At 41.5% G+C, this 25,048-nt stretch overlaps 1 protein-coding gene across 1 annotated transcript in view; it reads left to right on the forward strand.

Annotated features, from left to right (window-relative positions):
* The first annotated feature begins 2,848 nt into the window (after positions 1-2,848).
* The window catches only part of LOC120615671 (beta-galactosidase-1-like protein 2), a 44,647-nt gene continuing 22,447 nt past the window's right edge, over positions 2,849-25,048 (forward strand). Inside the window, exons 1-5 of the mRNA XM_039878884.1 lie at positions 2,849-2,977; positions 16,342-16,539; positions 17,757-17,825; positions 18,477-18,572; positions 20,610-20,718. Of these exons, the coding sequence (XP_039734818.1) occupies positions 2,892-2,977; positions 16,342-16,539; positions 17,757-17,825; positions 18,477-18,572; positions 20,610-20,718 (558 nt within the window). The 5' untranslated portion in view covers positions 2,849-2,891. The remainder of the gene's footprint in view (positions 2,978-16,341; positions 16,540-17,756; positions 17,826-18,476; positions 18,573-20,609; positions 20,719-25,048) is intronic.

Genomic DNA, 25,048 nt, shown 5'->3' on the forward strand with positions numbered 1-25,048 from the left:
TATTCTTAATTTCTTTGCTCAAGACTCTTTGGCAACTTGACAGCATAACTGGATTTCTGTAACTCTGAGAAAAGGAGCTGGAGAAGGTGGATGGCTGTGAGGAAATGGTTAAGAGGAGGTGGTTATATCATTGTCCAGGGGCCTGAGTGACAGTGCTATCATAGAAGCCACATTTTGCATCTTCTCTTCACGATTTTAAGAGAAATTTTGTCAATAACATTGCAGTGAACATAGGGGTGCACATATCTTTTTGAGTTAGTGTTTTCATTTTGTTTGGACAAATACTCAGAAGTGGAATTGCTAGGTTGTATGGTATATCTATTTTTATTTTTTTGAGGAATCTCCCTACTGTTTTTCACAGGGACTGCACCAGTCTGCTGTCCTACCCATAGTGCACAAGGATTCTCTTTTGTCCACGTCTTCATCAGTGCAGGTTATTTGTTGACTTTTTGATAATAGCTATTTTGACTGGTGTGAGGTGGTATCTCATTGTGGTTTTGATTTGCATTTCCCTAATTAATGATGTTGAGCACCTTTTCATATATCTTTTGGCATCTGTAGGTCTTCTCTGGAGAAATGTCTTTTTGTGTCCTCTGTCCATTTTTCAATCAGATTGTTTATTTTTTTTTGTTATTGAGTTGTATGAGTTTCTTATATATTTTGAATATAAACTTGTTATTGGATATATCATTTGTGAATATATTCTTCCATTCAGTAGGTTGTCTTTTTGTTTTGTTAATGGTTTCCTTCTCTGTACAGAAGACTGAGTTTGATGTAGTCCAATTTGTTTATTTTTCCTTTTGTTTCCCTTGCTCAAGGGGACATATCCAAAAAGATACTAGTCAGACTGATGTCAAATAGTTTACTTCCTATGTTTTCTTCCAGGAGTTTTATGGTTTTGGGCCTTACATTTAAGTCTTTAACCCATTTTGAGTTTTTTGGTGTGTGTCATGTAAGAGAGCAGTCCAGCTTCATTTTTTTTTTTTGCATGTATCTGTCCAGATTTCCCAGCACCACTTGTCGAAGAGGCTGTTGTTACTCCACTGTATATATTTACTTCCTTTGTTATAGTTTAGTTGACCATATAAACCAAGAAATGGAAGAAACTTAGGTATCCATTGATAGATGAATGGATAAAGACTATGTGAGATGTATATATATTTATATATAATATATAAATATTCGATATATATAATATGTGAGATATATAAAATATGTGAGATATATATGGAATATTATGCAGCAATAGAAAAAGAATAAAATCTTGCCATTTACAACAACATGGATGGATCTAGAGAGTATTATGCTAAGTGAAATAAGTCAGGCCGGGAAAGACAAATACTGTATTGTTTCACTTATACATGGAATCTAAAAAAGCCAAACCAACCAAATGAAACAAAACAAAAACAGAGTCACAGAAACAGAGACTAAAGGGATGGTTTCTGTTATGTTTGCAGAAGGAGGAATGCACAAGGCCGAAGGGGTTAAGAATGTTTTATTGTAGCAGAGTGACAGCTGGTGTCAGCCTCTAATGAGAGGGGACCTGAAACTTATATGGGGCTTGAGGCGGACTTTTCCAGTGGGAATATTTCAAGCAGGTAAATTGGTGGGGAAGGGAGGAGACTCCAGTGATGCAGGATGTGAGCATGTATCGTTGCCATCTGTATCTATGAGTATGTTTCTGTTATTTGTTCATTTATTTTGTTCTTTGGATTCTACATATAAGTGAGATCATATGGTATTTGACTTTCTCTGTCTGACTTATTTCACTTAGCATAATACCCTCTATGTCCATCCATGTTGTTGCAAATGGCAATATTTCATTCTTTTTTTAATGGCTGAGTATTTTTCCATTGTATATATGTACCACCTCTTCTTTGTCTAACCATCTATTGATGGACACTTAGGTTACTTCCATATCTTGGCTATTGTAAATAGCGCCACAGTGAACATAAGGGTGCATATATCTTTTGAATTAGTGTTTGGTTTTCTTTGGGTAAGTACTCAAAAGTGGAATTGCTGGGTCATAATATAGTTCTATTTTTAATTTTTTTGAGAAACCTCCAAACTGTTTTCCATAGTGGTTGTTCCAACTTGCAATCCCACCAATAGGACTCGAGGGCTCTCTTTTCTTTACATCCTTGCCAACATTTATTGTATTTTGATTTATCTGTGATAGGCATTCTGATGGGGGTGAGGTGATATCTCACTGTGGTTTTAATTTGCCTTTCTCTGATGATTAGTGATGTTGAGCATCTTTTCACATGTCAATTGGCTCTCTGTATGTCCTCTTCTGCCCATTTTTTGATTGGATTTTTGTTTTTTGGTGTTGAGGTGTATGAGTTTTTAAAGTAATTTTTGGATATTGGGTATCCAATACCCCTTATTGGATATATCATTGGCAAAGATCTTTTCCCATTCAGTAGGTTGTCTTTTCTTTTTATTAATGGTTTCCTTTGCAGGTGCTTTAATACATAAGGATGACATTTACCTGTGTTCAACCAGTGTGCAGGGACTGGGCAGCAGGTGCTCAGTATTTCTGCATTTGTTTTTATATCGCTTTCAGGAAGATAGCTTCTGAAACTTCCAGCACCTCTCTGAGACTAAGTGCAGCAAGGAGGGGGAGAACCCAGAGCCTCCTAGGAGCCAGAAAGTGCCCACCTGCTTGTTTGATCTGGCGGACACACTCGTCCCCTGGCACTCAAGGCCCAAGGCGTGGGGGCGGGGCCATGGACAGCAGCCAATGAGCGTAGGCAGGATAAGCGGGCGGTGGCCTGGTTGCCCAGGCGACCAACGCGCAGCCCCGCCCTCGCGCCCAGTCTCCCCTGGCGCTGGGCTGAATGCTAGCTAAAGTAGGAATTGGGTTTCTGCGCCCTGAGCAAACACGCGCGATGCCCACGTGGAGCGTCCCGCGGAGGCCCTGCCGCGCATTTGGACTCCTGATGCTGGTGATCTTGAGTTTCTTGGTGCTCCGAAGGTGAGAGAGCCCTGCCCGGCACCTGCTTGACTGCAGACACCCCAACTCTCCACACGTACAGTTCTTGGTGCCCCTCTCACCGGAGGGAGGCAGCTCCTGTAGTTCGCGTTACCATGACCCGCGAATCCCGGGCTCCAATGAGAAACAGCCCGCTAGTTTCTTTTTTTTTGTAGCTCCCCAACACCCCAGCGTTCCTCTTCACTACCAGGCGCTCGGATTTTGTCTTGAGATCCAGGCCTCTGGGTGAAACTAGGCGCTGCCCTCCCAGTCCCCAGGCATCTATACCTTAGGGCTTCCCCACTCCTCTGCGCCAGTGGTTCCGGACTCTGCTTTTCTCATGTATACTCTCAGCCCTCTGGGAAGGTCAGTAGAACTAGCCTTCATATCCCTCTCAGATGTCCCCCATCACTGCCCTGCCTCTAGTCCTTCTTGACGGGACCCCTTCTGCTAGTCTCCCAGGTCCAGAGGCCAGAGCACCAGTGTTCACAGCTAGACTCAATTCATTCTGCCCAGCTTGGTCATGAGAATGCTGCCCCAAGGGTCCTCCAAGATCCTTTGCCCTGTATTTATTTGCCTCTTTCTAGGATTGATATGTCTTCTCTCTCTACTTTCCCACCATTCACCAGTCCCCAGTTCCCCTTACAAAATGTCTGTGGCAAGGGGTTGCTTTTAGTGATAGAACGCTTTACCCACTGCCAATGTGGGCCTAACCCAGAATTTTTCTGAACTGTGTCTATTTATAGGATTCTACAGCTGTGGTCATATCTTTCAGGTAGTGCCTGGCACTTTCCATATTCAAAACTTCCAGTGTTGCTGGGAAAGCAGAACAGTAGTAACAAATGCTTTGGCATGGAAAGTTAGTGCTGAAGTGGCTGCTGGCTGAGGCATTGGAACTAGAGGCAAGTTCACCACCCTTGAGCTTGATCTTGTCTTCTCTATCTTCCTTCTTACTTTCTCTGACTTCTTCTGGGAGATAAGGAAGTTTTTGATGGAGATTGTATCTGAACTTTTGTTTGCTGCCTCAAGAACACATTCAGAAACTCCATTTGTACTTTTCCAAGACTTAACATGTCTTCTCTGTTTTGTCTCTTTGTTTTGGAGACAGTGAAGATGCCATAATATTGTTTGGGAGAAGGAAATGGTGCTCCTCTCACTCTGGGGTCCAGAAAACAAAAAAGCATTTTGTTTTCCCAGATGTTCCCAAGAATGTTTCCCCCCCATCTTGTCTATAATCTCTAGTCCTTTCCTCTCTGAAGACTGGTCTCAGCTCTTGTAAGATGTTCAGCTTTCCTCCTGGTACCAGGCTGATGCAAACCCCAGAAGAATTACTCAAAGCAGAGGTAGCAGGAGCCTCTGACATACAGCAGGGTATCAAGGAACTCACACCCCAGAGAGAAAGACCAGAGATGTTCAATAGCTGTGGTTTGCCCATTACTGGAGGTCAAATATATAGCAGTCCATGCAGGACCCCCAGGATAGGTCATTATGAGGGCTGGTACTGAGGGGCGTGAAATGTGCCAGGTAAGTACACCCTAATAGTTCTCAAGAAAAGGTGCAGGAAGGAGGCTGGGTGTGGGAGGATGAGATGTCCGACAGCTGACTGGCTGTGAAGAAGCCTGAACTTCTCACAGGTAAGTTAACTGTGTTCTCACCTGGGTGAAGTGACTGCAGTAGGAATCACTGGGGGCAGGGGTGTGGTTTATGAAATTTCCCAGAAATAGCGATGGAGAATGAATAGCTGAGACTCAAGTCTGTGGAAATAGTTTGACATGCTTAGGACGGTCACTGTTTTTCCTGCTACCCCTTCTTTCTCAGCAGATAAGACAGAGGCCAGAGAAGCTGTGAACCAAGTTCAGGGCCATCTCTTAGAGTCCTTTAGAATATGTTATTTGGGCATCTTTTTGATTCATGGGCATTTTCTGCCTAATTCTTTCTGTCCTATCTGGGCTGAGCATGAAAGATTATCTCTGGAGGCCAGAGAACATTGTCACATCCTCTTCCTGCTTTACTCTAGCTTCGACTGGGTCATTAACTGAGTGGGAGGTGGGGCCTCTCCCAGCTGTTGTTGGGAATGTGGATGTGGTCAGTGGAATATAGGTCACATGGGAACTGGCTACTCAGCTGACTGCTTTGTGGAGCTGAGCTGTCAGGAACAAACCCTTTTTCTGTACCTCAGAAGGCAGGTATTTGGGTGAAGGTAGGGGTCTGCTTGGCTTCAGCTTTTTTTTTTTCTCACAAATTTTACCTTGGGAGGGTTCATGGCCAACCATAGGTGTTTGATTACATCACATCCAAGAAATAGGACCAAGATAATTCTTTTCAATTTTGTTCTTTTTTATTAATAATAATTTATTTTATTTTTTATTTATAGTTGGCATACAATATTATATTATTTTTGAGTGTACAACATAGTGATTAGTTATCTATACAATTCACAAAGTGATTACCTCAATAAATCTAGTGCCCCTCTAACACTGTTCATAATTATTACAATATTATTGACTATATTCCTTATGCTATACTTCCTATCTCCATGACTATTTTGTAACTACCAATTTGTACTTCTTAATCCCTTCTCTCTTTTTCACCAGTTTCCCAAACCTCCTCCCATCTAGTAACCCTCAAAATGTTCTCTGTATCTATGGGTTTGTTTCTGTTTTTTTATTTTTTATTTTTTATTTTGTTCTTTAGATTCCACATGTAATCATATGGCATTTGTCTTCCTCTATCTGACTTATTCCACTCAGCACACTACTCTCTATGTTCATCATGTAATATCTTTTCCCATCCCATTACTTTTAGTCTGTGTGTTTCCTTTAATCTGAAATGAGTCTCTTGCAGGCAGAACATGTAAGGGTGACCAAGATGACTGTTGAGGAAGTTTTCTACCTCTGGTATTTCAGCTTGAACAATGTTTTTTATTTTTATTTTTATTTTTATTTCAGTGTAATTGTCATACAATAAACTGCACATGTTTAACATGTAAAGTTTAAGTTTTAACATATATATCCACCTTCGAAACTACCACCACCATTAAGATAGCAAAAATATCCATCAGGCCCAGAGCTTTCTTTGTGCCCCTTTGCACCTTTCTCTCCTATACTTCTCTGCTCCCCCATCCACAAGCAAACTGATCTCTTTCTTTCTACCACCATATGCACCATTAGTTTGCATTTTCTAATGTTTTATAGAAATGTAATCCTAACGTGCTCTGCTTTGATTAGGCTTCTTTCAGCATATTACTTTGAGGTTGCTGATGTGTGTATTAATATGAACCATGTCTCTGAGCCAGTTACCTCTCATTCTCTTACCTCCTCCCACTCCAACCAAGAATGTCTGCTTGATAGTATCAAAGTATGGTTCCCATTCATTTTTTTTTTTTAATATAAATGCATCACTGAACAAAATTCACTTAACTTCACATCTCTCATACCTGATATTTTAGCTGGCAAAACTCAGGAGAGAGGAAAGCTACCAGATAGGCAGCCTATATCATACCTCCTCAAGTATAAGTTCATCTCTACACTGACTGTCTCATTCACTACTCTTCATTGGCATTATCTGGATTCTAGGAGGAGACCCTGTCAAATTGCTCCTTGGTGAAGGTGGATACCTTAGCAATGTGACCAGGTCACTTTCTTTGATCCAGATCATGGCCAGTCCTGTCTTCCAAGGCTATGTGGACAAATTGTGCCTCTTTTCCTGGACTTCTGTGAAGTCATTGATTTTATGAGCTTTGCCTGTTCTAGGACTCCACTGGGCTTGAGGCCTGAGTCATATTCCCTGGAATGTGTGAACTCTTTGAACACTGCCCCTTTCATCTTTTAGTAGTGAAGTTTTCAGCATCTGGGAAGTGTCTCTTTCAGTAGTAGTCAGCTCTCTGCCACAAGTAGGGAAGCACAGTTAGTTGATCAGTGGCTCAGTCAGGGAGAGGTGGGGTGTCTGAGCCACCCTGTTCCGGGAAGACAGAGTTGGCTCTGCGAGTCTTGCAGTGCAATGCTAGCCAGTGACTGAAGGGGACCAGAGTGTCTTCGAGCAAGAGCATGGATACTTCCTCTGTACTCCTACACTCAGCAAGAAAGCTAGGTTGTTCCTTTCAAGAACAAATGTGCTTTTCTTGCAAAGTTGATTTTGTGAGTAGGTAATATATGAAAAGGATGAATTATTCGAATAATACACAGGGGAAAATAAAACCCTACTCCTGGCCCTTAGGCATCCTCGCTCTCCTACCAGCAATGATTACTGATAATGGTTTCTCTTAGGGGAATTCTGTACCTATACAAGAAGACAGCTGTATATGTGACCCCATTTGTCCATTTGGCACGTAATTTATTTAAATAGCCACCTATCAATGGGTATTGATTGTTGGCCATCTTTTAGCTGCTGCAAACAAAATTTCAGTGAATATCTGTTGGATATAGTTCTGTATGTAGAATTGCTGACTGTATGAGATGTTCATTTTAAATCTTGATAGACATTTAAAATAAGTATATAAAAATAAGTTAAAATAAGTAAGTAAAATAGCACATTCTATTTCTGTTGGATCAGCACGAAAGAGGTTCTGAGCTCTGTTGTCTGGGAGGGAAATTCTGTCTAATCTGTGTATAGATTCTTTGTGTCTTGTAAGAACTAGCCCCTTTCTCATATATCTATGTAGATAAGTCCTATTTAAATTTTTAAAAACATATTTATGTTGTCTCTTATTTCATGAAATCATTTAATTCTGATTCCATCTGCATCTCTAAGATCAGAGTATTGTTATCAGGAGAGCGCTTGGGGTTATCTAACAGACTTTCACCCCTCTCTAGGTTGAGATACAACACCTTTTCTATTTATGAGGCCATCAATGGAAATTTTTCCCAAAGTGAAAACACAGTGTCACATAACATTAGGACATTTTTCCTTGTTGTTAAGTGGACAATTATTAACAAGGAGTTTGCATTTTTTTACAATTGGGTCTCAAGGTTTTGATTTAGTAAACATTGTTCACATACAAACTTCCTATAGTGTTTAGAAAATGTTGCCCCCTGAACATTCAGCATGTCCCTGGGTCATGACGGCAGCCACTTGGCCTGACTTGCTGGAGCCTGAGTGCTGGGCCAGTTCCTGGCTTACCTAGAAATCTTTTCAGAGGTAAGGACAGAGGTGTTAAGATCCTAGTAGTGCCACAGATCTGTAAAATTCTGCACAATGACCTTCCATCAGGTTTTGGAATGGAAGGCCCAGGTGCTCTGGAAATATTTAATGCTTCTCCCAGCAAAGCGGGAGCCCAAAGCATTGGGCCCAAGCCAAGGAGCACATCCAGGAAGCTGGGCCAGACACAGAAACAGAGTTCTTTTCCCTTGGGGCTGAAAGATTGATCCAAGAGGCACTCTTCTGGAGTAGAAGCATGGAGGGCACTGGCCTGGGCCAAAGTGTGGAAAGGCCCTCAAACTCTCGTGCTGATGGAAGAGTATACAGGGCTGTAGACTGGTAAGACTGAAATATCCTCAAATGGACTTCAGGGCAATGGGATGTCCAAAGAAACTGGGCCTCCTTGGAGCCTATAACCACATTAGAGTCTTGAGAGTGATAAATAAAAATTTGTATTTCAGACCCAAATGAGGAATTTTTATGTGTGATGATGTCTTTTGGGCAGTTTAACATATCTATTATCTCATGGTCTCTGGCATAACCACTTGGATGAACAAAGAGGTGAGTGTTTGCTTGGTCAGCATCTTTAATATGATGCTCTGGACCCTGATACGGCTGGACCATTACTTAGGGTGGCCTTAGAAGGGTCACAGTGCACCTGGAAATAGCATTTGTAAATTATCATCTCAGATTAGCAAGTACATACACATTATGTAAGGTGTCAAAGTAACTGACCCTTGGGACCGGCATGGGCTTAGGTTCTGGGAACTGAAGGACTGTTTCTGCAGATTCTTACCTCATATACCCAGCTTGCCCATACTCTCGGCCAGCTTAAATTTGTGTAAGCATTGCCTAGTTTCTGCTGGAAGCCAACATATTCCAGAAGTTGATGCTGTCTCTGCCATGTCAGGTTGCGTGGATACTGGCCTGTCTGAATCTGGTTACACTGTGTGTGGTATGACAGAAAACTGAAGGAAATGACTGTGATCCCAAGTGTGGCTTCTCAGTCCCACCGTGACCCCTGTTACTGATCAATATTTGCAGGATTTATAGGTGACACAGGGATGCTATCTGGCATGGCAAAAGACATTTCAGATTTGTCCTGATTAGTATACCTCGTTCAAGGAGATCATTTCTACTCAGCTGCTCTGGAAGAGCCTCCCTGAAAGCTGAGAATCAATTCACAGGCCCATTCCACATGAAAGAGGTTGTAAGCTTGTTATCTGCTCATCTGCCCTTTTCCATTCATACACATCTCCCCTCACTTTTGACCATGTCCAGTGATGTCCAGCCTGTGTGGAGTCTGCCCTGCACCCTTTGTCCTCGTGATTCACTACAATGATAAGTATGAAGTGTTAGTAGGCTTCATGCCTTTATTCCTCCTCCCTCACCAGTCACCACCTGGTGACAATTCCTCACCATAGGGAACTCAAGACCCAAGTCCTCTGCTTAATGTTTCCATTACAACCTGTTTTGTCTGTAGCTTGTACAGCCTATAACACTTGTCAAAAGGGATGGTAGTGATAGGACTGTAGAGGTTTCGTTATATTTTATGAGGCCCTGTCAGAAATCCTGACATGCGTACCTTCTTCCAGGAACTTCACAGCAGACTGTGAACAGAGCAGAGAAAATCGGAGGACAGGTCCCTTCAGTGATTAGTTAATTATCCTACTATGAAGCAAAGATACAAAGGCAACAGAAATTTCAGAAGAAAGTGTTAACATAAGCTCCAGCTAGAAAGAAGGCAGATGCTCCCGGTGTCATCAATAAAAGTTTCATTACCAATGACAGTACTGCTCTCTAGGAAAGCAAAAGTAACAAGGGCTTCCTCAGGATTTGCTGAGCTCCTTGGTAATAACCAAATTGACTGGAAAGTCTCCCTGACCTGATTTAACCATATAGTTTATAGTCCCTTTATTTTATTATTACTGAGCTAATTACTCTGGAAATGATGGAGGTTATTATTAGTATTATGATCACTTGTACTAATGATCATTCCCAGTATTAAAACCCATTTGATTGGTGCTTTGTTTATGAAGCTCTAATGTGTATCATCTCATTTTCTCACAGTGAACTCCTTGGAGCAACTCAACATTTATCCTCATTTTCTCAGTGAATTCATCCCTTTTAAAAATGTATTAAAAACTCATCTAGTAAACTACCAGAAAATTTTCAGAAAGCAAACAGTTGAATTTTCCAGAATTTCGAATTCGGTAATAGCTAGCTTTTGTTTGCAGTGTTAACTTCATGTTGCTTAATAAGTACTGTGAAGAAACATTTTTTTAAAAATCTAGACAGTGATAGGATATAAAGACACTAGCAAAGAGAAGCTCTATCCAGAAAGAAACTATATTTATAAATATAGTATATATATCTTATTTGATATCTCAAATAAGATTCATGCTTCTCAAACTTTAACCTTGGGGTCTGGTTAAAATGTAGATTGTCAGTAGGTTTCCAGTAAGGCCTGAGTTTCTGCATATCTAACGAGTTCCAAATGAAGGTCCTCTGCAGGTGCAGACCACACCTGGACACGTAAACCTAGCTGGAGATTTCCTGGTGATTATTTATCCACTAGGGGAAAGATAAAAGAGTATATATTACCAGCAGGGACTATGTTGGAGTGAGGGAGTCACAGATGGTTGCCTCCAACCCAGCTCATATTTTTGTACTTAGTAAGTGGGGAGAGGGAAGCTCTCATAGCATTTGCGGAGACACAGTCATAAACAGAAGTTAGGATCAGTGATGAGAGATTGGTGAAGAACTGGAGATTGTTCTTTTGAAGTTCTGGTTGGTGAATAAGGCTACCAGCAGAGTGATTGCTAACTTGTATTCTCATTGTTTTTAAAAACATCGTGGGGGTGGGGAGAGAGAGTTTGTGTGTATTTTCACCACCAGACTGTCAAGAAAGAACTAACCCATTCATTTCTTCCTTATTCTAGCTGGGGCGAGCCCAGGCAGTAGGGTACCTGAGGGGAGAGTGTGGTTGGTGGTGGTTGTGGTTGAGGGTGTTCAGGTGAGCTTGGAGAGTATGTGTAGTCTGCTGAGCACATGAAGCATGAAGGCAGAATGCGTTCTTTGGAGCAATATGGTCAAAACCAAAGGAGACAACCTATCCCATGTGTGAGGTGATAGCCAGAATAGTCAGGAACTTGCAGCCAAAGGAAGGAGCCAGGTGGGAAGAAGAGCCGGAACAAGGGCACGACTAGAAGGAGGCCCAGACAGTGGCCAAGGGGGTGGGGGCTGAGGCCTCCTTTCAGTATCTAGTATCTTATCCTCTATGGCAGGATAAAGAATCAGATAGTAAATGTTTGCCGCTTTGCAGACTACAGTCTCTAATATAAGAACTTCACTTTGCCCCAAAGCAGCCGTAGACAATATGTAAATGAATGGATGTGGTGGGTATCAATAAAGCTATTTATGCAGTTCATATACTTTTTTTGTGTCTCAAAATATCCTTCTTTTGATTTTTTAACCACTTAAAAATGTGAGAACCATTCTTAGCTTGCAGGTGGCATGAAGACAGGAGGCAGGGTGGATTTGGTCTACAGCTGGAGTTTGCGGACCTCTGGCTAAGGGGCTGGGTTGGTCTGACGGGATCCCAATGGACAGATCCTTCATTGTAAAACTTTAGAAATTGTAATAATATGGCTTGGCACAAAATCTAGCACATAAAATATAATTAGTTGCTAAATTAAATGGGAAAGAATGGAAAGATTGGGATTATTCCATATTAGGGACATACCTGCCCCTCTCCCCTAAGGCTATTCTATCTAATATGCAAAGCATGCTGAAATAAATGTATTTCCATTAGTGACAAGACTCTTTTATAGCATATCACAGAGTATTTCATTTATACCATGCTCTCACAGCAGCATTTGTGAGCAGGTAGGACAGGCATTAGCCCTGTTTTACAGGGGAAACAAACTCATGCCCGCAGAGCCAGTATTACTAACCCAAGGTGACAGTGCTCCTAAAGGTAGGGCCAGGACCCATGTCCAGATCTTTCTCCTGCACAAACTGGTTTTGTTTTCACTTTCCAAAAGGTGGCCCCCCTTCCGAAGGTGGTCCTTTGCAAGAATTGTGTTCTGAAATACCATTTATAAGTCTCTTGGAACATCGAACTTTTTCCTTTAGACGAAGAAAAAAGTGATTGTGTCCCTAGCTTATCCACAAATGACCATTTTAACTATAATGTAGCAGAACTGTAGTCCTGAAGCTGCAGCATGAGTTTTGAGTCCTGGGGGCTGTGAGGAATAAAGAGTAAGTAAAACTAATTCTCTTGGCCCACGAGTGGCCCTAGACAAAATTCCCAAGTGGTCAGCGATGTCTGTGGCATCCTCTGCCCTCATGGCATCCTCCTTTCCTGTCTCTGGTCATCCAGGGCCCCCAAACTTGACCCAGTTCCTCCTGTAATGCCATCATAGGCCAGTGGCTCCTGTTAGGATCAGTGGAGGAGCTCTTAAAAAGCACCAATACCTGTGCTCCACCTGCAGAGATTGGTCAGGGGGTGGTGCCTAGGCATTGATTAGTTTAAAAAGTTTCCCATGTGATTCAACTATGCTGCCACCTTTGAGAATCATTGTGGCTAAACCCGAACCTTCCCTTTGTTATAGCTGACTTCAGTCACATGTTAGGAAGTCTGCTGATAAAGTGATTTTATATGGTTCTGGTGTCCTCCATATCCGCATCCATTTGATTCCTAAGCCTGGATACCTTGAACTGGTCAATATATTTGTCTTCCCATCTCCATGATCACAGTTGCCCAATGCCAGACTATTTGTTTCTAATCTAGAGCAGTACTTCTCACTCTGTCTGTGATGAAGAATCACTTTTCTTTTTTTTTAAACAAATTTCGAATCTGTTACTTTATAAAACAATAAAAACAAATTACTAGGAAAAGGAAATGGAAATATATACAAAATATATTCCCCAGCTTTTTATGATTAGCTTCAACAGACATAAAATTACTCTCATTGCTATGAAAATATCTCAATTTCTGTGCTGATCTCGGGTGGACTAGCAGCGAACAGTTTTTGGTGAGCCAGCCCAGGCCTGGGCTGCTGAGGACTATTGGGCTAGAGTAGATGATTGGCTTGCCATTCCATGAATACAGATCTCATTTTTTTCTGATTTTGCCCTAAGTTGTCACTGCATTCTTATATTCCCTGCCTTCAAGACCCAGTGAGAATGTTGTCTTCTGTATGAAGTCTTATGACTCCACCTGAATGATTTGGATGATTTCTTTGTTCACCAGTTACCTATATATTTCAGCTACTGTCTTCTGCCATTGTTGGCCTGAAATATCTACTCTGAGGAGCCCAGTGCACAATGAGAATGTGGGGCCCTTGTTCAATTATTAAGAATTTTAGGATGAAGACAGCAGAGTGTCTGAAATCATATGCAGGGCCTTTTTTTTTTTTTTTTGAATTAAATTTTTAAAGGTGTACAATGTGTTACTTTGATACATTTGTATATTGTGACATGATTGCCATTGTGGTGATATTTATTACATTACATAATTATAGTATAATGATGTTGTCTACATTCATTATACTCTGCATTAGAATTGGATGACTTATTTACTACTCATTGCAAGGGGGCCTTCTGAATGTGGGGCCTTGTGCCACTGCATGGGTCACATGCCCATGAAGTTGGCCCTGGCCATATCTTTGTACATGCCTTACAACAGCACTCATGATACTGAATTGTAATTATTTGAGTGTGCAGGGAGATGGAGAAGATTCTATATCAGAATTCTTTATAGGCGCCATAACATGTATGATTTGGAGGAACTTGAGTAGAATGGGAGTGAGCTGCCTAGTGGCATGAGCAAGTTGTCATTGATTGTCACTAAATGCCGTTACAAATGGTAGTCCCATTAATAACAAGGCTCTGGCTGCTTTACAGTGTAGGATATACAAGTTTATGTTTAGCGCCGAAGCACTTGGCATTATAGGTTGAGGAGAAGCTGGCTGCTATGTAGGTAAAGGACCCAGCAGGGAGACAGTGCTGGTGGCAGAGAGGGGAGAGAGCAGGACGGTACTGGTCCACGGCCTATTAGGAACCAGGCTGCACAGCAGGAGGTGAGCGATGATAGTAATCCAGCATAAAATAATCTTTTGATAAAAATTGGGTAACATCTATGATGTTACTTGATTTGTATCACGCTCTACTAGGTTTATTTAGCAGTGTGTACATGAGTAGGAAACACTAACTAAGGAGCCTAATCAGGGTGTTTGGGCTCCTGATGCAATTTACAGATGTTGAATTAGGTAAAAAGTAACAAGCGAGGATGACTGGATCATCCCTACAACCCCTTGGACTATTTTAACTGTGATGCCAATATTTTCTTCTATAAAAGATTTGGGACATGTAAAGGGAGAGATGTTATTAGTTGTTCAATCATGGACTTCATTCTACTCACTTTAAGGAGTAGATAATTTAGAGAATAGATGATTTCAACTTTCAGGATTAGCTATCATATCCAACGGCAAGTGAATTTTTCAGTTGTTCAGGTCAAAAATCTTGGAGGCATTCTTGACTCTTCTCTCGCAATAATTTATCTTCTTTCAAAATCCAATTTATAATCGAATTACTTCACATTACTTCCACTGCTACCAGTGAAGTCCAAGCCAGCAAAATCTCTTGCTTAGATTATTGCAGTATCTTCTAAACTGTCCCACATCTCGACCCTTGCCCTTCCCTCTGCTGTCTTTTTCCAACACAGCAGCCAGAGTAATCCTTTTAACCAGGGACCCTCAACCCCCAGGCCACAGACTGGTACCAATCCGTGGCCCGTTAAGAGCAGCTGGCCAGTGAGCAAAGCTTCATCTGTATTTGCAGCTGCTCCCCAGCTAGCATCACTGCCTCAGCTCCACTTCAGGTCGTCAGGCATTAGATTCTTATAGGAGCACCAGTCCCTGGTGCCATAAAGATTGGCGACTGCTGAATAGGGTGTGTGAGGTGCATGTGCCCGGTCCCTCCATGACATCCACTTTAGTCCCCATGACTGGCAAAGCTTTGTGAAGGGGCTGCCCCTTTGAAGGGCACAGAAAATTGTTGAATCCAGAATCAACAAAAGTGCTCTCAGCCCACTTTTGATTCACGCATGTCTGTTTCTTCTAAGAAACGACAGTCCCCAGTCAGGGTGTATCAGTACTGACTGAATGGATCAAGCTGGGCCTTTACTGAGATGCATGTCCGAGTACTACCATTTTAGCCAGTGTTACAAAATGAATGGAAAGACCAGAAGCAGTTTAGGGAGTCTTGCAATGCAGACGAACCCTGCTGGACAAGATGCCCTCTAGTTTCTGGAACTGTAACAAGTGGGTGCAGAAACGACACCAACTAAAATTTCCTTTTGCACCAGACTCATTCCCACTGTTGTTTTCTGTCTCCAAGTTTCCTAAATTTCCTGGCTGGAAACTGTGGCTCCTCCAGCTTCTCTTGCTGGCTTTCTTAAGGCCTTCAGGAGACTAGAACACTGAATCACAGGGACCAATTTAAGAGGGCTCCCCTTGGCCAACCCAAGACATGTCAAGAGGTGCTTTTCCAGGGACTAAAACTTTCCAAAGCCTCCCCAGGTGGGGCTCTCTCTGTCACGTGGGGTGATCATGGCCAACACGACACAATCTTTAGATAATAATTAAGACTCGGAAATTTGGTCAATGAACAGATGCTGTTTCTAACCCAGATACCTCTTTCCAGATATCTGCACCTCGAGCCAGGCAGCTGTGACCATGAGGTGGTTCAGAGGTACTATTTAAAGTAGTTGCTGCTTTGATGTTTAGTCAAATGGCCTAGGAGAGCTGGTCATCGTAGGAACCTGTGTGCTGCCCCTGCTCCCAGGTCCCCCTGAGTCCCAGGCACCAGAAGGCAGCTTCTCAGCCCACTGACAACGCCCTTCCCATGCAGTGTGTGCCCTCCTTGTCCTCTCTCCTGTTCGCACACAGCGTCTGCACTGAATGTTGTGTTTGTCTCCTTCCCAACGGCCCCTCAGCTCGCTCTTCCCTTGCAGCAGGGCCAGATGAGTCAGTGTTGCTGAAGAAAGGCTTGGCTATGTCAGAGGCGGGCAGCCTTTTCTAAAACACCCTGGAAGCGGGCCCTCCTTAGAAAGAAATGCCGAGGGCCTGCGAAGGAGGAGAGGAATTCCGCCCGTCTCTTCCCGTGCCGCTGCTCACTGCTGAAGGCGAGCTTCGAGGCTTCCCGGCTGTCTTTGCTTTTCGTAGGTTGGACTGGCGCGGTCTGGTCTCTCCTTGGCTAAGACACCGGCAGTCGGGGCTGCACACCAAAGGCCAGAACTTTATGCTGGAGGACTCCACCTTTTGGATCCTTGGGGGCTCCGTGCACTATTTCCGTGTACCCAGGGCATACTGGAGGGACCGCTTGCTGAAGATGAAAGCCTGCGGCTTGAACACCCTCACAACGTGAGTGTTGCTCTACCCCCCGCCACCAAGCCTTGTTTCCCCTGCGGTGCTCCTCGAGTCTGCATCTGGGCTTCGGCGTGGGCGCCCAGCTCGCGGGTCCCCAGCATGCCGCAATGAGTGAGCCCTGGTAGCTCCTAAATCTGAGCAGCCTCTGACAGGAAAGACAGTTTCCGTTCTTCCTGATACCTGCCTCGCTCTCTCTTAGTGGGGCTAGGGATGGGAAATGAATATAAGGTCTAGGGACCAGGAAGAGCAATGGTGTACAAAGGAAGAGAGTGGAGAAGGGGACTGTAGATGTAGGAAAGGACAGAATTATCATTAAGTAGTTTTTTTTAACAAGAGCTCCATCCCCAATTTATACAGCAAATGAGTTTGGTCTTCTTCAAAATAGCTACCTTGAAAACTGTCTGTCAGCACTGTTTTCAGCACTGTTTTTTTAGAATTATCATCAGAATGCTGTGGTTTTCTTTCTAGCACCTCGCACAGTTATGGGCACATGATAGGCACTTAATAAAGTGTTGAATGTGTAAATCGGTTAAAAAAATAGGCTCCGTCATGGAAAAGTCTTGATCTTTTCGTGGATTTATTTTTCAAAACTGCCAACAGATATTTGGGTCCAAATCTAGGAAATCAAGAGGGTTATTAGGCTGTATTATTCTATTTGTAGGCAAAAATGGGATTACAAATCAAAGACATGAATTTTCTTGTGTGGCTTCTGAACTGGTTTTGAAAACAGTTTCTAAAAAGAGTTACAGGAATATTCTGAGCTGTGACAGCATAGATGAAACAAATGGGTGTAGTTTTCCAGAAAGACTCCTTCAAAGGATCCATTTATTTGCATATGTAAGTTCTGACCTGAGGGGTACATTCACTGGGTATAGGAATCTGAAGTTTGTAGAAATACTGTAAGACAACTGTTTTGCCTTATAAAAGCAGGATAACCTGTATTTTGCTTAAACACGGAACTCGAGTCTAAACTGGAAGCAAGCAAACCTCTCCTACCACTCCACCCACGCACATTCTTTGCAGTTGGGGAGGGCTCTACTAGAAGCCAGAGGTGAGTGGGGGTCCAGGAGAGGAGCAGCTGTCGTTAAGACAATGCACCTAGGAATTATATATTCAACCATCATAAGGGTTTTAGGGATAAAGAAGGTAATCTGGTAGGTGAAGTGGAATAAATGAAAAGGTCGTGACTTTAATTATCTTTCCTATTACAGCTATGTTCCCTGGAACCTCCATGAGCCACAAAGAGGCGCATTTGACTTTTCTGGGAACCTGGACTTGGAGTACGTGCTGTTGATGCTTCTGCGACCTGGCTGGGGCTGGGGAGGCAGGAAGGGGACTGCCTGAGGTTGATTAGGGAGCATAGTGGCATCTCAGCAATGCTTGGAAAATGAGAGGGAGATGGGGGTTTTGGAGCCTTGTTCTCAGGACACTATGACAGGCTCTGCATCCGGGAACCAGACGCTCTCCAGCCATGAACCTGTTACTCCCAGATGTCCGGGCCTGCCTCCTCCTAGCCCAGGCCCCCAGAGGTGCCTGATCCCGAGTGTCAGCCCTGCTCTGCAGTAGGTCCAGCCACCCAGGCTGGGACAGAGGTTGCCCTTTGAGGGTAGCAAGGCCATTGGGGTCAGGCACACTGTTAGGACCCTGTCTCCTTCCTCCTCATGACCCCAGTAGGGCTGTGTAGACAGTCTTAGCCCGGGAGCCGGTGAGAACCCAGCTCCCAGGGCCTCTGGCCTATGACCTGGTGTAGGATTCCCTGCTTTGCTGGGGGTGGGGGCTCGGCCTCCCCTTTACTCACTCCAGTTTCTGGTTGAGAGAGGAAGACAGGCGAGTAGAGGGCCAGGCAGCTCTGCCACCCAGCAATACGTGCTTGGCTCATCCCCACCCTTTGCTTGGAATGTCCTGAGAGCTGCTGACATTGACCTCCCTAGGGCCTTTGTCCAGATGGCTGCAGAGATTGGGCTGTGGGTGATTCTGCGTCCAGGTCCCTACATCTGCAGTGAGATCGACCTCGGGGGCTTGCCCAGGTGAGCGGGGCTGTGAGGGGCACCAGCCACAACCTGAGTTGTCCTGTACGCTTATACAAATCACAAATGTAAGTTTAATTTTGCTCTTAATGTATATTTTTCCATTCTGAAGTTCCTTTTCAGAATAAGTAGCACCCAAAGGAGTCATTTTAAATGATGTCACAATTATTGTCCTTGTCAAAGTCCATGTGGTTTTTATGTGGCAAGCAGCAGCAGCAGCAGCAGGACTAGCTATCCCCAGGCCATTCACTTCATCAGGGCTCTGCTGTGAGTTGGACTCTCAGTCAGGTCATTTATATGCTCTAAACTTCATTTTCTTGTCTACAGAATTGGAAAAATCAAACCTGCCTGTCTGTTTCTTGGGGATGTACCAGAATTTATTTTTTTTTAAAGTCCAAGTGTTTTGATAAAGTATAAGAGCAACAAATTATTATTTTTGTTTTATTTTTTACCTTCTAATCTCAGGCCCTGATGAATTATCTTAGGATGAATAGTCTCCATGAGGTCAGTGCTCTGCTGTGTGGTTAGAGTAGAAATCTGGACGAGGAATCTGGACAAGAATCACATTTATTCTTTATTCTCAGCATTATTGCCATTAATTTCCAAAAAATCATTTTCTTGTTAATAGGCATAATCTCTCCCAACCTCGCTATGTTTCAGATGGTGGGATCCACCCTACCCCTACCCTTTGTCACCCCAAGGGGAAGGAAGGCTGATCCTGTTTGCTGTGCTGTTTCCTTTGGGAACAGCTGCTCCCTGCAGTGAAACCACCATCCTCGGCCTTGTTTTCTTTCTTATTTCCAGCTCAACCCAGCCCTGCCCTGGGGACACAGGCAGGCTCTGTCTCCGTCTCCTCCACTACCCAGGATCACTTCTTCGTTGCTGTGCCATTCGGCTTGGCAAGAATGCCCTCAACAAGGCTGTGAACACGGCCAGAGTGGCCTCCCCCACACCTGGGGATTAGAAATCTGTGTGTCAGCGATGTCCTTGGGCTCAGCCAGAGCCGGCACAGGAGGAGGACAGGATTTAAGTCTTAGGTCAGAAGCAGCAGGGAGCTTCAGCACTCAGCTCTCGCTGTACAGCTCCTGTGCCTTTGGGCCCTGGTTGCACATGGGGTGGCTGAGTGGGGACCACTAGAGAACAGGCAGAATCCCAATGGGAATGAGAAACTAGACCTGTTCTATGTGAGATGGAACATGGAGGTGTCAGTGTAGAGGATACTCCTCTCTCCCCATTCATTTTTACGTAACATAAGTCGATAATTTTCTGACACTGTTTAGGCCCTCTAAATTACAATGAATGAGCATCAGAGCCTTTCATAAGAAAAGGTAAGTGTTTACTCAGAATTTCAAGTTAGATGAAAAAATTCCTTGACTACAGCTCTGGAATTAATGCTCCCTGTTCATCTGGGGAATGTGATCACAGCAGACAGGTTGTAGGAAGAATTAATCTTCTTGCTCACCTGCTCCTCCCGTGAGCTGAGCTCTGAATAGCTGATGCAAATGATGCAAATGAGTCGACCAGGTCAGCACAGGGGAGCAGCTGGACCAGAGCAGCCAGAAGCAGGATTAGCCTCTCATAGCCTCCATTTCAGGCTTATTTTTCGGGGTGACACTGGAAGGTGTGTCTGTGTCCTTCTCCAGTCCCAGTGATGCCTAATGCCTTTGGCTTCACCCTTTGTAATGAGATTGTGGAGTAAATGCTTGAAAATTGGGTCTTGCGTCCAATGAAAAGCTTTTCTCACTCTGACTGGCAGCCAGACCTATAGCCATTAGGCTGGACGTAAATTTGCACCAGGGCTGGTATCTTCTGGTAGGGAAGCAATGCTAAATGCAGGACTGGAGCTGGGCTGTATGTGCTCCTGAATCAGTTGGAATAATCTAACTTCCTGGCTGAATGAGGCTGGCATGGGATGGGAATGGTCTCCGGACTCATTCTTGAGCCTTTTGATGCTGCTTCCTTTTCACTCTACCATCCCCTCGCCCAGAGCAAACCCACAGTGGAATTAATTACCACCGCCCCCCTTTTTTATTCAAGCTGGTTACTCCGAGACTCTGGCATGAGGCTGAGAACAACTTACAAGGGCTTCACCGAAGCAGTGGACCTTTATTTTGACCACCTGATGTCCAGGGTGGTGCCCCTGCAGGTAAAAGCAAGCAGACTCTGCTTTGATCTTCACCTCTCTTCCAAAAGGTAGGAAATAGTCCTAGGTTAGCTATCAGAACAAGGGACTCACAGTTCCTTTCAACACAGGAAGACAGTTTTTTCCACTGCCTGAGGCCTGTGATTGGAGAGGCTGGCAGTGGTTGTCTTTCTAAAGATCTGTCTACTCAGTGTTATCTTAGGTGGCACAGTGCTGAAAGGATAGACAGGTGTAAGGGCTTACACGGCTCCATACAGTGCCAGAGCTGCAACGCTGGATGCCTTGATAACTGAAAATCCCTATAGCGTCCCAATATCGCAGTGGCTCAGTTCTACATATAGAGGAGCATATATGGAGAGGCCCTTGCCTGGAATACAGCAGGACTTTTTGTAATTATAAAAATACAATGGGTAACTTTTCTGGGTACATCCTTCTCCTACCAAAAAGGTGCTGCATGGTACACATTTATTATTGAAAACATATGCGTTAACATGATTTTTGAGGAGAAAGTCTCTTAACATTACAGGTAATAATTGGAAGCAGTAAAAAATCAGGACTGTGAATGACCCAATTGCTTATGTGAAAACAATGACACTGATTAATACATCGACAAATTAATATATCAATAAAAAGTTAGTACATCAGTAAAAATTGCTCGAGTCAATGGTTTTGAATAAACAGCAAACAGATCAAAGGAACTGTTTGATCATTTGTAGGGTAGACAGAACAGAGGAACACAGTTAAATCTGAATTCTAGATAAACAAGGAATGTATTGCATGGGGGTATATTTACATTAAAAAATATTAATTGTTTATATAAAAAATTATTAACTATAAATTCAAGTATAACTGGGTGTCTTATTTTTTTATTTACTAAATCTGGCAGTCCCAATCATGAAAGAAGCTAGGAAATTATAAGCCCGGATTTTTGCAAGGAAGGTGAGATTACAGAGATGAGTCAGCAGGTTTGGTGGTGGGGGAAGTAGAGAAAGTCATGCCAATAATATGGCTCAGAAGCATTATCAAAAAGGGAAGTGCCATACCAAAACTATTACAATTTTTTTTTCTGGATATAACATAATTATTTTATTTTTTATTGTGGTAAAATATACATAACAAAATTTATTGCTTTAATGATTTTTAACTGTACAGTTCAGTGGCATTAAGTACCATTCACATTGTGCAAACTTCACCACTGTCCAACTCCAGAAAATTTTCATCTTCCCAAACTGAAACTCTTTCTCCCTTAAACACTAACTTCCTATGTCCCTTCTCCGTAGCCACTGGTAACCACCACTTACTTTCTGTCTCTATGAATTTGACTACTCTAGGGACCTCATATAAGAGTTTGTGAAGGATTGGTGTAAATCTCTTTACTAGTTATAGATCGATTCAGGTTTTTTATTTCTTCATAATTCAGTCTTGGCATGTTGTATATTTCTAGAATTTGTCTATTTCTCTCTTATAATCCTTTTTATGCTTATAAAATTAGTATCAACATATTTTGTTTCTGATTTTTAGTTATTTGAATCTTTTCTCTTTTTAGTTAATCTAATTAAAGGTTGATCTTTTCAAAGAACCAACTCTTGGTTTTGTCAATTTTTCTCTTGTTTTTCTATTCTCTGTTTTAATCTCTGATCTTTATTATTTCCTTCCTTCTGCTACCTTTGAGTTTAGTTTATCTCTCTTTAAGGTGAAAAGTTAGGTTTTTGACTTGAGACCTTCCTTCTTTTTTAATGTGTTTGCAGTTATAAATTTTCTTCTAACTACTGCTTTCTATGCATCTGATAAGTTTGTTATGTTGTGTTTTCATTTTCATTTGTCTCAAGATATTTTCTAATTTCCCATGAGCCACTGGTTGTTTAAGAGGGTGTTGTTTAATTTCTACATATTTGTGAATCTTCCTGTTTTCTTTCTGCTCTTGGCTTCTAGTTTTATTCTATTGTAATTGGAAAAGATACTTTGTGTGATTTTAGTCTTTTAAAATTTATTAAAACTTGTATTGTGGCCCAATACATGGCCTATCCTGGAGAATATCCCATATGCCCTTGAGAAAAATGTGTTTGTGCTGTTGCCAGGTAGAGTGCTCTAAAATATTCGTTAGGTCTAATTGGTCTATAGTGTTATTTGAGTCTTGCATGTCCTTATTGAACTGTTGTCTGGTTGTCGTATCTATTATTGAAAATGGGGTGTTGAAGTCTCCTACTCTTATTATAGAGCTGTCTTTTTCCTCTTCAGTTCTGTTAGTATTTGCTTCATATATTTTGGAGCTCTGATGTTTGGTGCATATATGTTTATAATTATTATATCTTTTAAATTGACCCTTTAATCATTTATATATATATACATACAATTATGTAGATGTATATATATACATGTGTGTATATATATATATATATATCTATATATATATATATACACACACATGTATAAGGAAGTATACATGTATATACGTGTGCGTGCATTATATATATATATATATATATATATACAATACATGTATATATATACATGTGTGTGTATATATAGTCTATATAGTAAGAGAGAAAGAAGAAGAGAGCATAAAGGTCACTGGCCATATGCATATGGTTGCTACATGTGTGTGTATATATATATATATAGATATATATATATATATACACCAACCCTTTAATCATTTATATATATATACATACAATTATGTAGATGTATATATATACATGTGTGTGTATATATATATATATAGATATATAGATATATATATATATATACACACACATGTATATATATACATCTACATAATTGTATGTATATATATATAAATGATTAAAGGGTCAATATCTATATATATATATAGATATAGATATATATATATGTAGAAATATAATATCGTATAATACCCTTTGTTGTCTCTTCTAACAGTTTTGGACTTAAAGTGTCCCTGCTCCCTTTTGGTTGCTATTTACACAGAATGTCTTTTTCCATCCTTTCGTGTTCAACCAATGTGTGTGTCCTTAGATCTAAAGTGAATGTCTTGTAGATAGCATATAGTTGTATATTGTTTTTTATTCATTCTGCAAATATATATCTTTTAGTTGAGGAATTTAATATATTTACATTTAAAGTAATTACTGGTAGGGAAACACTTTTGCCATTTTGTTATTTGTTTTTCTATATGTCTTATAGTTTTTTTTCTCTTTTATCACTTCCATTAATGTCTTTCTTTCTTTGTATTTAGTTTATTTCTTATAGTGACAAGTTTTGATTCCCTTTTCATTTCCAATTGTGTATTTTCTATAGATATTTTAATTGTGGTTACCATGGGTATTATATATACTGTCCTAAAGTTATGACATTCTGTCTTATTTTGATACCAATTTAACCTCAGTCACATACAAAAACTCTACTCCTTTACAGCACTGCCTCCCTTTATGTTACTGACGTCACAAATTACATGCATATATATTGTGTATCGATGCATATAGATTCGTAATCATTTTTTTGCATTGTCTTTTAAATTCTGTAAAAATAAGAAGTGGAATTATACACTAAAATTAAAATAATATTGGTTTTTACATTTTTTCATGTATTTACCTTTACCAGAGGACTTTATATTTTCATATGGTTCAAGTTACTGTCTAGCATCTTTTCATTCAACTTGAGGGACTCCATGTAGCATTTATTTTAAGACAAGTCTACTGGTAATGAAATCCCTGAGCTTTTGTCTGAGAATATCTCAGTTTCTTCCTCATTTTTGAAGGATGATTTTGCTGCATATAGTATTCTCAGTTGATTGTTTTTTTCCTTTGAGCATGTTGAATATATCATCCCGCTGCCTCTGTATTGCAAGGTTTCTGCTGAGATATCCGCTGATCGTTTTATTGGGGAATCCTTTGTACATGTCAAGTTGCTTTTCTCTTGCTCCTTTTGAGAATCTCTTTGACTTTGGCTTTGGCAATTTGACTGTAATATGTCTTGATGTGAGTCTCTTGGCTAATGCTACTTGGATTTTATTGAAGCTTTTTGGATTTTTATATTCGTGTTTCCTCAAGTTTGGGAGGTTTTCAGCCATTATTTCTTCAAGTAATCTCTCTACCCTTTTCTTTCTTCTCCTTTTGGAAGTAGATAATAAGTATATTTATTTGCTTACTTAAGTTGCATGAGTCCCTTAGTCTTTGTTCATGTTTCTTCATTCTTTTTTTGTTTCACTCCTCAGACTCAATAATTTAAAATGACCCGTCTTCAAGTTTGCCTATTCTTTTTTATGCCTATTTGAATCTTCTGTTGAACTCCTATGGTGAATTTTTCTATTTAGATATTATATTTTTCAGTTTCAGAAATTCTGTTTTTTTTT

This window comes from Pteropus medius, unplaced genomic scaffold, assembly GCF_902729225.1.
Source record: "Pteropus medius unplaced genomic scaffold, Ma_sr-lr_union100, whole genome shotgun sequence".
NCBI lineage: Eukaryota > Metazoa > Chordata > Mammalia > Chiroptera > Pteropodidae > Pteropus > Pteropus medius.